The sequence below is a fragment of the Rhinolophus sinicus genome, linkage group LG07 (assembly GCF_036562045.2).
Source record: "Rhinolophus sinicus isolate RSC01 linkage group LG07, ASM3656204v1, whole genome shotgun sequence".
NCBI lineage: Eukaryota > Metazoa > Chordata > Mammalia > Chiroptera > Rhinolophidae > Rhinolophus > Rhinolophus sinicus.
This window is the reverse complement of record NC_133757.1, coordinates 100,588,962-100,604,109: the sequence shown is the minus strand read 5'-3', so window position 1 is coordinate 100,604,109 and position 15,148 is coordinate 100,588,962. Positions and strand designations below refer to the sequence as shown.

Below are 15,148 nucleotides of genomic sequence, written 5' to 3'. Positions count from 1 at the left end.
GCTCACAAACCATTCCAAGTGTTTAAAATAAGGTAGATGTTAAAAAGTCTGTTTGAAAATTGGAAAAAATTCAGTACCCTCTGAATACTAGGACATAAAAGTAACAATACTTCGCTAAGTATAGCCTCCACAGAGACATCAAAACATGAACTTGTTGGGAATGAGGAGGGTGGGGGTAGGGAAGGCAGATAAAAATAAAACCCGAGGACCAGAACAGCAGAGCTGCTCCTGGTGCTTGGCTGACCTTACACACCTTGACCTGGCTCTGAAAGGGAGGGGGAGGAAAGACACAAAGCAGCGGGAATGGTAACCTCTTAAAGGGCTATGTTTTAGTGTTCTCGGCACCAACTGAGACTTGGAACGAGTATGTGGTCTGGATAAGAACGTTTGCTTTGCCTAACACAAAGCCAGATCTGTCAATGTCTCTGATTATGTCATAAAACGTGTCGTCTGGTCTCACTAACGACTGGTCACCTTTTAAATCTGGCTTGTTTTCATGTCTGGGGTGGTATTGGATCTAATGTTGAAACTAGCACGCTTCCATCTCCTTAATTTCGTGGTCAATTTTGTGTCTGATGGTGCCAGAGGGATCAGGAAAGGAAGTAGAGGAACATTTTCCCTGCAGCAAGTTACACATGAGCATAATCAATTCCTAGAGGGTTTATCGCCTCTGAAGCAGCTAGGGGCCAGCCCTTGGGTTCAAAATGATTTCCCAGGACGGAGCCGAGACACCTGGACTCGTGCCGCCCCACCGGGCCAGGTTAGGCGGGGCTCTGGACAGCTCATCCAAGGGCGCCGCGACCCCCTCGCAGCCCGAGCGCCGGGCTCACCTGGTGACCACGAAAGGTGCGGCTGCTGCGCTAGGGCGCGGCCCACCGGCCAGCGCCGGGAGCGCCAGGGGGCGGGACCCGCTGCGCCGGGGCCGCCCCGCCCCCCGATGATGCGGCGCCCGCCGACTCGCCCCCGCCCTGTCACTCACTCCTCACCATGGTTGCAGCACAAAGCAACAAGCCCCGGAGGCCGCTTCCTCCCTGAGGAGCGGCTTGGGCTGCGGGAGAAGGCGCAGGCGGAGGAAGAGGCGGAGGAAGAGGAGGGGAATCGCCGCTTCCCAAACACACTCTCCGAGGGGGCTGTGCGCGATCGCGGCTCTCGGCCCTCGGACGCCCGCCGCCGGGAGAGCGGACCCGGGCTGCCCGAGGCCCCCTTCCCTGTCCCCGCCCCACACAGACCTGGAACAAAGTTGCCGAGAGCGATTGGGCCGGAGGTCTGCAGCCCCGGCCGGGTGCTCTGGCCGCGGCGGCGCCGGCGCCGGGAAAGCTCCGCTCGGGGCGCGCTGATGGGGGGAGGCAACGGCGGCGGAGCCCACGGCGGCGACCGGAGCCACAGAGGCGGCGGCGGCGGCGGCGGGGCGGCCCGAGGGGATGCAGCAGCAGTCGGGAGGCACGGCCGAGCCCAATAGACGAGCGGGAGCGGCGGGGACGGCGGCCGAGGCCATCGGACTTCGCAGCGCCCGGACCTGAGCCGGTCTTCCGCACGGCGGCCGCGGCACCCAGTGCCGGAGGATTGGGGACGCGCGAGACCCGAGTGCTCCCGGGAGAGCCCCAGGCGGCGGCGCGAGCCCCTGCGAGGAGGGGGCGGCCGTCCGCGCGGGAGGGGAGAGGAGGCCCCGCCTGCCCGCAGCCCTCCCCCTCCTCACTGTCGCTCCTACCTCCCTAAAAATAACTCAGGCCCGCGGGGGCCAGGAGGAGCCGCCACTGTCCCCCGAGTGGAGCCGGAGGAGGCGTGTCGAGCCAGGGCCCGGAGGGAGCCGGGCGCGCCAGGAAGCCTTGTCTGGCCCAGCGGCGAGGAAGAGGAGGAGGAGGAGGAAGGGTTGTTCCCGGCCGCCGAGAGCGCCGCAGGGACCCTCCCGGCCGCAGGTCTCGGGAGCTGCGCGCCGCGGGCGCCCCTCGAGCGGCCTCGATCTCCCCCCCGGTCTCCTGCGCGCCTGTCCTGCGCTCCGGGCCACCGGGCCCAGCCGAGCCGCCACCTACCCCCCCGCGGGCGCCGCCGCCGCCGCCGCGGCGGTTTGGCTTCTTAGCCTCAGGCGGGCGGACGGGCGGAGCGCTCAGGGCTGAGGCAGCGGCTGCGCTGGGCCCGGAGGAGGCCGACGAGGGTGCGGAGCGGCCCCGGCCCGGCCGGCGGGGGGAGATGGCGTCCTACGTGGATAACAGCTTCCGCCAAGCGGTGATGAAGAACCCGGCGGAGAGGACCTCCCAGGTGAGACCCGTCGGGACGTGGCCCGATAACCCTCACTTGAATCCCCCTCCCAGCCCCTTCCTGATACAGTTCGCCCCTAGCTCCCCACTCCTCCCATTAGGACCCCCAACTTCCAGTGGCATCCCATCTCCGAGTCTTTCCCCCTGGCCATCCTGGGTTTATGTTTTCCGCTCCTGGACATTCGCCTTTTCGCTGCCCTTCCCGTTACTGACCTTCCGCCTGTGTTTGCTCAGCAGAGGAGTGAATACTCTAATTAGCAACTCTTCTCCCCGGCCGCACCTCGAACCCTCTGAATCTCCGGGGGCGGTGTCACCTCCCCTCGGTCAGCTACTTTTGCGGTCCTGGCTCCAGGCGCCTTTCCTCCCCAAGCATGTGGCCCCTTCTGCCTTTAGAGTTCGGTAGTGTTTGAAAAGGTATTGGAGGAAACTTGTATGGCTCTGGGAAAGACATTGGCCTCCTTAAAGTAAAACATCAAGATGTTTGTATGGTTACTATTTTGCACTTATGAAAAACGATGCAGCTTTGCAATAAAAGAGGGACAAGTTGAATAGCTAGGTTAGAGCTTTCAGTTCGAATCGCAGACGTAAGTGCGGAGCAGGCATAGTCACATACACCCCCGGAAAGGGTGTCCTGCGGAACCCTTTGGTGTTGCACAACCGTGTCCAAATTAGATTAACTTTGGTTACCTTAATACATTCGTTTACCTTCAGGCTTATTTTTCTCTTACTTTAACTGGAGGAATTGCTGCTGGGCTTGGATTTGGTCATCCAAGTTGGACTAGAGAGGGGGAAATTGTATAAAAGTGGTGGTTTGATTTTTTTGCTTTTAGTTGCTGATTGGATAATGATACATATTCCTAAGTGTTGCGATGGTGACTACAGGAGATCTTGCTGCCAACTCTCTTAAGACAAATAAGCCCTCCTGCTCCTTGGGACCATCAGGCATTTAGGATCTAATGCTTGAAAGAGTTGCTGCACTTGTTAGGTGTTGGATGCCATCTGTTCAAATCCAAATGCTCTCCTTCGCCGCCGCTGATGATTATTACTCAAGGTGGGGAGGACAGAATAAAATAGAATCTTCCACTGGCTGCCTTTGGACAAGACCCAAGAATGGCACCTGGTACCGTTTTTTGATTTTTCATTTTTCTTGATGGAGCCGTCACATCTGGGGCATCATACACAGACTGCACATATTTACTAAATGTGTGGAAGATAGGTGATAATTTTACAAGAACATTCGTTTCACAGTGTCTCCAGAAAGTTCCTATTCTAAAGGATTAAGTTATCAAAAACAAGGAATGTCTTGCTTTGATTTTGTTTTTGGGCGTCATTGCACTGCTTCTGTTGTGCCATCCTTACCTAGTGTTTGTTTTAAAATTGTCGGTGGAATCAGTCTTCTGCATCTGAAAATGCAGGTTCCCAGTCCCAGTGTGATGGAAAAGCAAATTTCAGTGAAGTGTTTCAATGTTTGAAGTGCCCAATGAAATCACACATGCTGAGAATATTAGAACCTAGTAAGGCGGGTCAGAAAATGATGTCAGAGGCCTTTAGTGGAAAGTAGAGGGGGGCGAAGTGGTTGGTGCCTTTGGTTGATTAATTAGAATAGCAATGACGAGAAACCTATGATGGGGGAGGAGGTCACCAAACAGGACTGCTAGAGACAAAACCTTCACTGTGACAGCGTGTGGATTGTGCCAAATAAATGAACTGTTAAACTTTCCTGTTCCCGTGCCAGTTGTGTAGAATAGAGTAAAAACTGACCCAGCATAGAACTTGGCCTGAGTCAGAAGTGGACCAGTTACTACTAACACCACATGATGAAAGCTTCATTGATAGTCTGAAAACAGCACATTTCCCCCCCACCAAACCTTCATAGAAAAAGTAAACAGAGAGAAAGCTACCAAACATTTTGTACATTCTTAAGTGTCAGCCTGATTAACTTTGATGTTCACTTGGCTATTACTAATGCAAAACCTCGTATTTATTTATTATTGTTTCAAGAGAAAGTAAGTTTAAATGTGAATGTTTTCCATCTTCACCTGGCTTGTCAAACATAATCTTCTGAAAGTTTGAAATTTACTTAAGTAAAAGTAAAAAATATTTTGGTAGAAGGTGCTTTTTATATAAGAATGTGTTGTTAACGTAAGGGCTGGAAGTTGTTCTTTACTGTGTTTTTACGAATGCTTGAGAGTTAGAATTTTGTAATAGAAGAAAACAAACATTTAATAAGCGTGATATCATGACAGAAGGATATGAACAAGGAAAGTTTTGCTGTCATGTTTCCTTCTGTTTCTCCGGATAGACACGGTAAAGGAATTTGTATGATTCTCATTGCAGGAAGATGCTTTAAAAAAATACTGGAAAGTAGAGAAATATGTATTTTTTAAAAATTCAGTTTCTTTTTCTTTTTCTTTTTTTTTTAACTCCACCAGCCCAGTTTCTCTCCCAAACTCAGTGAAGACATAATTTTGTATTTAGGTCAATCATTTGCCTAGAAGTAATTGTGATGTTGCAAGTGTAACCTAAGACGTTAGCTAGAAGAGAATCGGGGTGTGGGGCGAACCCCAATGTAAACACAGGGACTTTGAAAAATAGGGAGTTTTTCATGCCCACCTGGAAAATGGTAACCCATTTTATTTAGGCATGTCATTAGAGAGGAGGAATATAAGGAGAAGTAAATTGTCACCTGAATTTTTAGCCAAATCCATATTCAGGTTTAAGGGGCTGTCACTATTTCACCTGATATTCTGAGAGGAGGAAAACAGCTGTCTTTAATCCAGTGTGTGTCCAGTATTAAGTGTCTGGAAACCTGGCTAACTTCTAGTCAATGGAGCACTGTGTTCTAAATAACAAACCCTCTTGAAAATAATGAACACTAAACGCTCTATTGATATTTTTCATTGTACCTCTGTTGAAAAACTGGACTCCTAAGTAATTGCTTTATTAAACTATTTGGGTTTATGTCTTTAATCACTTCAATGGGAAGCTTGGTCACCAAAGCAATTTCGTAGAGTAAAACACGTAAATAAATTACAAACAGCTTTATCCCCTAAGGCTTTAAACAATAAAATGCTTTTTCTAAACCATTTTATTAACTTGTTGAGTTCAGACCCTCTGAAATTGCTTCTGTAGAGTGTTTAAATACATGTTTTTAGTTTTTCAGGTGGAACATCTATTGCAGAATTGTTTCCTCTCCTTTAAAGATCTCATTTAATGTGGCTTTAGCTAGTTATGAAAAGTTACTTTTTAAAATGTTAAGTGTAAAACGGCCCCATCATATTTCCTTCTAGTTAATAACATTATGTTGTCCTTACCTGTTTTGGGGTTAGGTTGTCCTTACCTGTTTTGGGGGGGGCTATTGCATCTTTTGATTTAGTTGCTCACTCATGAATTTGTCAGCTAAGAGTTCATAACAGTACAAGACTTAATTCTTTGCAGAGTCACTCAATAGAATGCATCTTGAGTCATAATGAGAGGGCTGAAAAATACCTTTAGCCCAGAAGACTTTAAATTATGAGAATCGGCCCAAAAGAGTATCTATGGTAAATATTTAACTTTCAAATCTAGTGGAAGAATTGTGTCTATTATAGTTAAATTTTCCATTTGAGTTTCTTTTTATCACTGTTTATGAGCAGTCTCATATTTTCATTTGACAACTTATACTTTGATTATATTTTAGCTCATTTTTGGGATCTAGTAATAAATATTTGCTTCTTAAGTACTTTTTATTCATAAAATACGACTAAATGATCTGTGTGCAATTTTGAAAAGCATGTCTCACAAAGTAATGCCTGTTTGGCCACAAGTATTTAGCTTTTATAAGAGTGATATTTGAATTTGTAGGTTAAAAAAACACACTTAAAACTGAAATAATAATTTCAAACTGTATTAGCATGTGACTTTGAACAAGTGAGGACTTAAATTTATGGTAAAAGAAATTAACATTCTTTTGCAATGTTGGTGGAAACTTAGTTGCCTTCAAATAACCTTTGAAACATTTAGTAATTAAGTTCCATAATTAGCTTTGCATATCTTGGCTGAGGTTCAAAATAAATCTCTCCAACTGCTGTGCTGTATGTAGAGATTGGATTAACATAGTGCGTCCCAGACCTTGGGCTTTCACAGAACAGTTAAAAAATAAAACAAAGAGAAAGAAGGGGACTACCTACTTGCCAATTTTTCCTCTCAAGGAAGGACATAAAAAAATAAGGAAATACACCAGCTGTGATCGCCGATCACTATCATTTTTTTAATGATCTTGTCATTTAGTAAGAGTAGGGTTCACTATCACTTCAAAGCTCAGTTCCTGAAATCAGATTTTCTTTGCTTCCTAAGAAAACTCACTGTGACTTTTTCTTTTCAAAAAAAAAATTTGCTGTTGGCCTGAGGAAAACTTTATTTGGTTGGATTTTGTGGGGGGAGTTAAGTGATCATAATAAGATAAGGTCTGCTTTTGGTGATATTTGAAATTTAAGTCACATAAAGTAATATTACATAAAGTAATAGTGGCATATTTCTCAAATATAAATTTAATCTGAACTAAAGATACAATAACCTTTTAAAAACAGGAAAACTGTGCTTCTTCTTGTTTCACTTGAAAACTTACTTTTATTGTAGTTTTGTTACTTATTTTATAAGTTTTATAGGCAATGAAAAGAAATTGTAATTACCTGAAGTAACTAAGACTAAAGAGATATGAAAATGTGGACACTGGTGATAGTTCCTTGATAACTGTATTTTATGGGCCATTCCTTCTTCTCACCCCATTTTTGGTAGCAATTTCTCATCTGTAAAATGAGGATACTAGCTTCCTGAGGTTGTTTTGTGGATAAAGTGAAAGAAAGTACATTTACTATTTAGTGCAATGTCTAATCATAGTTCCTATTGCAGCCCATCTTTTTGAAATACCTATTATTTCCCAAGCCTTGGGAATTCCAAGATGAAATGAGACGTATGTCCCTCAAGGAATTCACTGATCTCTTGCGTCCTGTAAGTAGGATGTGATTCTTTAGTGCCTTCACAGCTGTCCTCTGCCAACACTCAACTTCCTAGGTGAGTGTGTATGGAGTCTTGGGGGAGTAGGAATTCACCCACCAGTGGACTAGGAGACATGAAGGAAATTCCAGACCGACCCGCTGTCATATAAGCAGCACACACAATTGTAAGAAAATATATGTGGACCTTTGTTCAGTGTGCTGGGAGCCAAGGGAGTGAGTCGGGGAACGGGAGTGACTCCACTGGAGTGTAGAAGCTTGTGGTTTGGAAGAGAGTGAGCCGAGCTCGCGTTCTGGTAAAGGCTGATGTCTGTTTTTCAGGCTTGAGCTGGTTGGGAGCCTGAGTTACTCAATGGAAGTGGACTGGAAATATGCAGAAGTAGACTGCTGCGCAGGCAGGCTGAATTTGTGCACATTTATATCAGCTACTCGTTGCACCAAAGTATGCTCACATTATATACCCATAGAGGTGAAGCATGGCAGGTGGCAGTGATGGACATTTCCTAGTTCGTAGGGGAAAAGCCCAGGTTGTTGAATATCATTTTCTTGATTTTAAGATTTTGTTTTACTTATACTGTTCACCTACACTATTTTTTATTTAGATTAATGTTGTTAAATTAGAAAGGAGAAGCAATTTATGGACCATATAATCGGTCTTTTGTAGCTTTGCCAGAGCTCGAATATATACAGTTCATAAAAATATGTTCAGTGGTTATAATGTCAGCCTTTTTGGAGAGAAAAATAAGCTGATTGCTGTATTACTTTGGTTTAGGATTTTTATCTTTTCAGGAAGAAAAAAAAACTGTTCTCACATGCTAATTGACCACTACTTACTAAACTACATGATTATGTGTTTCTTGCTATATTCAGGTGTTTCCTTTTCTTCTTTAGTCTGTGAAAAGATGTATCTTTGGTGGTGGTGGTGGTGGTGGTGGGTTTAGTTTTTGTGGAGTGGAAAGTTAAGTCATTGCATTTTAAATTCTCTTGGCTCCACCATTTCTGTACTTTCATATTCTTTAATCATAAAAAGTGTTTTGGAGGAGTTGACTGAAGTCATCGACTTGAAGGGGAACTTTGTTTTGTCATTGGAACGAACTAACTCTCCTCCCTCTTGATACAGTTTTTCAACCTACAAGTTGAAAGTCAGATTGTGGAGATTTAGAATGTCTCAAATATTTGATCTGAGCTAAATAAATTGAAATCAAAGTTTACATTTTGATCCTGTTAACTGTTGGTAGTTTAGTTGACAAATCAACACTCACTGTAATATCTGGCCTTAGCACCTTTCTGGCCTTCTCCAGCTCGTGTTTATTCCTACCCAACATAAAAGCTTGTAAGAAAAGAAGAGACCCTAAAGAAAAATTCTGGTGAGGCCCGATAGTAATTTTCCTAGAAGCTAACCTAGCCATTAGTGGATTGGGGCGCTGGGGTGTTTATCTGATTTCCCCTGGGTATTCACCCCAGAGTTAAAATTCATTACCTTTTTAAAATAAACTTTTAGGTTGAGGTACTTGTAGATTCAGATGAGGTTGTGAGAAAGAATGCAGAGAAATCCTGTGCACCCTTTACCCAATTTTCCCATGACGAATATCTTACACCAGGATATTGACATTGATAGTCAAGACACAACCATTCCATTGCCTCAGCAAGTCCTCTTGTTGCCCGGTTATGGCCACAGTCACTCCCCACCCCACCGCCGGCAGCAATTAATCTGTTCTTCACTGCTATAATTTTGTCATCTCAAGAATGTCATATAAATGGAATCACACAGTATTTGACCTTTAAGGATTAGCTTTTTTGCACTCAGCATAAGTAAGGCTCATTACCTTTTGGCTAAAATGAATTTCTACTGTTGTCACTGAGTGGTTAGGGCTTATGTTCCTGAAATGCTGGTAATATCTGGGGATTGTGTGTGTGTGTGTGTGTGTGTGGGCGCGCGCGTGTGTTTGGAGGCGTGTCAAGGTGAGATGGATTTAGATAGTGACAATGATGAGAACATTCTATAATAATAATGTGTGTAAAATAAAGACCAAAGATCATAAAGTCTTGGATAAACAAGAGGTATACTACATTTGGTGTATTCTATGTCCTATTTTTATGTACTGAAATGGGTGCTGGAAGATTGAATTAAAAAATATGGGACCTAACATTTGAGATAACTACAAATAAACTATAAGCTGGGAAGTATTTACTATTTTCCATTATAAAGATATAAACTGTTTTCTATATTTTAAGAAAAAAATTTTTTGTTTGATGTCTTCAGTAACATTTGAGGAAACAAGTGAAAAAGAAAAGAACTGGCCAGGCTTTGAAATAACTGAAATTTTATAAAATAAAAAAGTGTAGACTAAACCTATTTAGTATTTATCCGATTCTATATATATAAGTAACTGTTTGAATTCTTCAAGACAATAAGTTTCTGAATTCTTCCTATGCATAACCCTTATATTATGCAGTGTTGCATACTCCATTTTCTTTTAAGCACATTTAAATTTATTAGAAAATGCTTGGTCGAATTGTTAGAAATATTAGGCTAAGCTACATTTTTTAGCTGTTAAGAAACTGCTTGATCAAACATACATTTCCAAACAACTAGAGATGAGTTTTAAAAATTCATGAGTTTAAAAAATTGAAATGCAGTGGCATAAAACGCCAGGGATTGAGGGAAGGAAGAATTTGCCTGCGTTTCACTTTTGTTTCTAATCTTTATTCATGTATGATCCCCCTACTTTTGTAGAGCTGGCAGAAACAGAGGAGCAAGTTCTAGGGGCAGAACGTTATCTGCTCACCTGCTCTGCTCCTTGGATGTGGGATACCACGAACTTCTTATAGACACAGTGTATGCAGAGACCCCAAAGTTCTGTATTCCCAAGTGTGAACCTCCAAACCTGATCACCTGAGACTTAAATTGGAATGGGTGGGAATTCCTGTCTTGATTCCCCTTTCTCTGGTATGGTTTAAATCTACATCATACAGGGAAAGCTCTGTGGGAGGCAACATGGTGAAATCATTTTACTTTACAACTCCTTGTTCCCACTTTATATGTTACTGGGATGGTGGTTTTCCTTTGTAGTCAGACGTTTATATCTTTAATTGCATAGAATAGTTGTTTTGAGTTTATTTGGTGTATCCTTAGGTTATATGATCCTGGGCTTTGGTGTCAAACTGCTTTGTGGTCCCGGGCAGGTTCCTTAACGTTAGTGGGCCTCTGGCTTTTGGAGTTTGTGAACTGTTAAAATTTCATAAAACACTGGGCACAGATATTGATTTGTCACCTATTTATTCTGCCAGGAAGGCGTGTTGAAATGAATGTAAACTTGCTGTCCACTCTTCTCATTTCATAAGAGAAAGGACATTTTAATATCATAAAAATAGAAAGGTCATGATCTCAATAAATAAATTTAACTTTGTCTTTACCATATTAGTCTGTTTTTGTCAAGGATGGATGAAAATTTTACCACGGGTGGGTATGGTAACATGAATCAGCCTCACGTTGGCGATGATGATTAAATACGTTCATGTATATTCAAGTTCTTTAACAGTCTCTGGCATGGAATATTTAATAAATATTTGTTATTATGTTTTATATAGTATATCCATACTATTATTTGATATTAATATTGCTATTACTATTAATAGTTGCTGTTCGTTTGCTCTTTGATCTTTTTCCCTTAGGTAATTCTTTCATCATTAGTATAGCTTATGGCTAATTCACCAAAGTTATCTGTAACATCATTTGCTTTGATAGACTTGATTCTTAGCACGCATAGTATTAGGATTGCATTAGTCTGCAGGTTACCAAAAACTGCACAAACACAGGCTAAACTATGGGCTTATTTTTCTCGCCCAGTAAGAAATTTAAAGGAAGACAGTGCAGGGTTGGGGTTAGATGCTCAAGGATGTCATTAAGGAAACTGGCTCAGTTTCCTACTTAGCAAGTGATTTTAATTTTCAAAGTCGCAAGATGGTGGCTGCAGCACCAACCCATGAGAGAAGGATGTTGAACATCCTTTTCTTGGTAAGAGCTTGGCTTTTATTTTGAAGGAAAGCCCTCCTTCGGTACTTGTCATTGGTCAGAGCTGTGTCACATAGTTGCAAAGGAGGCTGGGAATTTGAGTGTTTTGCTTTTAAGCCTCTCTATTACAGAAAGGCAGGAAAGAACGGGATTGAGATTAATGAGCACCGTTAGCTGATAGTATTTGTCCAATTTACTTTGCATAGAAAATTGATGATTGTAATAAGTTTATGCCGTGATTCTCAAGAGACCTCTTTGAAAGTCTTACTGGATTATAGAGCTATATTACTGTAGCTACAGTTACAGAATCATATAGATATATTCAGCTTCTTGGTTCACTTATTAGGTGTATGATTATTGATTTTCTGAATTGCATTCTTTTATTTGAAAGTAGAGATGAAAATACTAGTGGGTGAGCATTAGATATGAATATAAATGAAACACTAAATGTAACTTTTATATATAATTATTTCTAAATGGTAACAATTGAAATATTGATTTAAAATAAAGTATAGGCTTATATTTTCTAAATTAATTCTTTTTGTTTCAAATTTACTCTATTTTTAAAATTCCAGAAATTTTATTTCATTTTTTTAGTGTGTTCCATTTATATGTTCTCATATTTCTACTTGTGGGAATACTTTGTCATTTTTCTGGGATTTTTAAGTTTCAATTTGTCATTCCTCCACAAAGCTGAATCATCACTTTTCATAAGTAAACATGCGTTTGTATATAAAATATTAATAAAAGACAGTTGTTTAAATACAGTTTTCTGTAATTTGTTGAATTACTACTTATATCATAAACTTATGTCTTTAAGAAAAATGGTTTCATATTGAATATTATACAAGACTAGCTTTGATACTAAAACTTTCAGTATGTACTCTGTCCTGCCTTAGAGCAATTGTTTTGTTTAGTTATGGGCTTTTTATGATAGCATTCAAGATTTATATATACAAACTGCTCTTAATGTGTAGTGGGATCAGTTAAACAATTTGCTGTCAGAAGTTAATGGCTAGAAATGTTATTGGAAAAAGTTGCGGGTATTTGTCATTTAAAAAAAATTTTACGTTTTCGTAAGTTATTTGTTTTGGTTGGGAGGTAGTATAATATATGCCCGGGTTTGGAGTCTTAAGTTAGGACACCCTTTAGCATAGAATCGGAGCTAAAAATACTGTTTAATGACTTGATCTTTCTTTCTTGGGAGTTTGAGATACAGAGAAAGAAGTAATTATATTCTACTATATTAAGAGCAAATTGAATAAAAGCTGAAAAGGAGCAGTCACTTTTGGTTCAGTTTCTGTAGCACATAGGTCCTCCTTTATAAAAACGTGTAACTTTGTGGAACAAAGTTATTTTTGTGTACCACGCAGTTGTCTCCTGTAAGTTTAATCACTTGGTGCTTACATTTTTGAATGGTCATTTCCATGATATTTTCACTGGCATTTAACAGAGTGTATAAATTCTTCCTCTGGGCTGCTGTGACACTTTGGTTCTGTTACGCAGATTTTTTATTACTTTGAAATTTTTGGCAGTCTTCAGGAACATCATTTAAATTAAACTAAATTATAAAATTGAATTCAATTCTAGAGTCGAGAACTAATTTGCTGATGAACTGTTATTAATTAAGTAGAGGTCCTAGCCTTGACCCACTTTAATAGCTATGACTTTTTTAATTGTAAAATGATTTACATGCAAATATGTTAACTTTTTAAGGGTCGCGTCAGAAATAGGTTAAATATGCTCCATCGTAATCTTACTTAACTGATTGATTACATATATTATTTAGGAAAAAGTAAGCTGTAATAAAACTTATTCAAGGTAACAATTTTTAACAGATTTTTAGGACAATACATCTTAATTAAATACATATATAAAGTAGCATTTAACTTTTACTTCCTTGTCCTCTACTTTTCACCTTTTTAGATTTTTTACATTTTGGCATATAACTGCTCTTCATGGAAGGGAGATAGTGTGTTTTCTGGAGTATCTGAAAGGCCGGAATCCACAGAATGTTTTCCTCACCTTCTGATGATGCCTGACGTGACATTGAGGAAAGAGGAAGTGGCAATATTGTTTCTTGGTATTGAGTGGAACCTTTGAGATCAGCTGGCCAGTGGTTTTCATTGTCTCACAGGCCTGTCGTTGGATCGGGAGGCTTCTCAGCGGCCTTTGGGGACACCTGGACATCTAGCTTGGCCTCCACACTTTAGAAAAAGGAGATTCACCACTGAAAAATGTTGAAAATCCCTGATGTTGTTTGGATTCATGAGTAGAGGAAATAAGTACCAAGAGTAGTTAAGTGAATTTCTCCATTTCACAGAGACAGAATCAGCAAAATGTGGAAAGTTTAATCCCCTACCTAGGTAGAGGTGAGCATACCAAATTTGGCCCAAGGCCTGTTTTGGTATATAAAGTTTTATTGGAAGACAGCCAAGCTCAATCTTTACATATTGTCTGTGGCTGTTTTCACACTACAGAGGCTGAGTTGAGTATTGACAGAGAGACATGGCCTGCAAAGCCTAAAACATTCACTGTCTGGCTCTTTATTGAAAACATTTGTTTTTTCCTCAGACTCTCATTTCTATAAAAATGCAAATACCTTTGGAAGAGTGTCAGGGTAGGGAGATTATTTAGTTCTGTTATCAGTTACACCTCAGAGAAGTGGAGAGTTCCTTTCTAATATCTTATAGGGTGTGGAGTGACCCAACTTTGCTATGAAAGCATATTTTATAAATTTGAGGGGCTGGGTCTAGTAATAATATAGCAATATCATGAGCAAAAATTTCTCTTTATTTCTAATGATATTCCTTAAATTTAATTGTGTGTGCTTTCTCGGTAATATAACTGCAGAGCCATTTTAGAGCTGTTTTTAAAATAGTTCTGAAGAGATCTGATTAAATAGTTTTCTTTCTTGAATGGTTTCCTCTATGGTTTAGAAAACTTCTAAGAAGATGGGGTGGGAACTGAATATCAAATTGATCAGAACATTAAATCACCTGACGTTATTTTTCTTTCTTACTTAGTATTATTCCAGCTCAGGTTTTATATGTGTATAAAATCATTTTTAGTGAATGTCAGAAGTTGCTTGAACTCTTTGAGAGATTACAATTAGGAATGTTACAGCTGCTATTCCATAGTCTATTAGTAGAAAATTTACAAATGAAAACTTGAGGAGCTTTTTGGGGAAGAATCCCCCCTATTGTAAATTAATTTTTTTTTTGGCACATGTCATATGTTTTTAATCCTTGTTTATTTTGAGGCCAGATAACTTGATGGAAGTTTTGTTTTGTTTTGTTTTGTTGGTTCCACAGGAAACAGATTCATTACCTAAGAAATAAACTGCATTGTTAGTGAATTAAGTTGATGTATTCAGTAACATAGGAAATGAAAATACCGATTTTCAGTTCTATTAATCCATGAGCTTTGTGTTCTACTTCTTAAATACCTTTGTAAATAAATAAATAAATACATACATACATAATTTTAATCCTTAATTTTCCCAATCATAACATTAAAAGCTTGGGAAACATTCAAAGTGAATATTTAGAAAAGTTACTTGATGGGGTAAATTTACTCGCTGATCTTAGCAAGACAGTTTCAGCTTTTCTGATGGAATGTTTAATTAGGTATTTCTCTTCTATTATACTGAAAGTGTGAATTCCTTCATATGTTGCATACATTCTCCAAGAAATATATTGCTGATTGCCCCAGTGATTACACAAATGTGTGTTACACTGCCTTCTGGTTGGCATACAAGCTTGAAAAGTTTAATCACGCCAGGTTAAGAATTTCTAGTTTATTTGATGTGCAGTGGGGGCTTTTGAATCGAGGCAGTGAAAGTCAGGCTAGTGCTTGAAGAGAAATAACTGAGTAGTAGTATC

At 40.6% G+C, this 15,148-nt stretch overlaps 1 protein-coding gene across 8 annotated transcripts in view; it reads left to right on the top strand.

Annotated features, from left to right (window-relative positions):
• Window positions 1–1,033: 1,033 nt before the first annotated feature.
• Window positions 1,034–15,148, top strand: part of RAPGEF2 (Rap guanine nucleotide exchange factor 2) — a 214,642-nt gene continuing 200,527 nt past the window's right edge. For 7 of the 8 annotated variants that reach the window (XM_019733145.2, XM_019733141.2, XM_074338381.1 and 4 more), the window contains exon 1: window positions 1,034–2,256. In XM_019733145.2, coding sequence (XP_019588704.2) covers window positions 2,188–2,256 — 69 coding nt within the window. In that variant the 5' untranslated portion in view covers window positions 1,034–2,187. The remainder of the gene's footprint in view (window positions 2,257–15,148) is intronic. The other variant, XM_074338380.1, reaches the window with a different exon arrangement.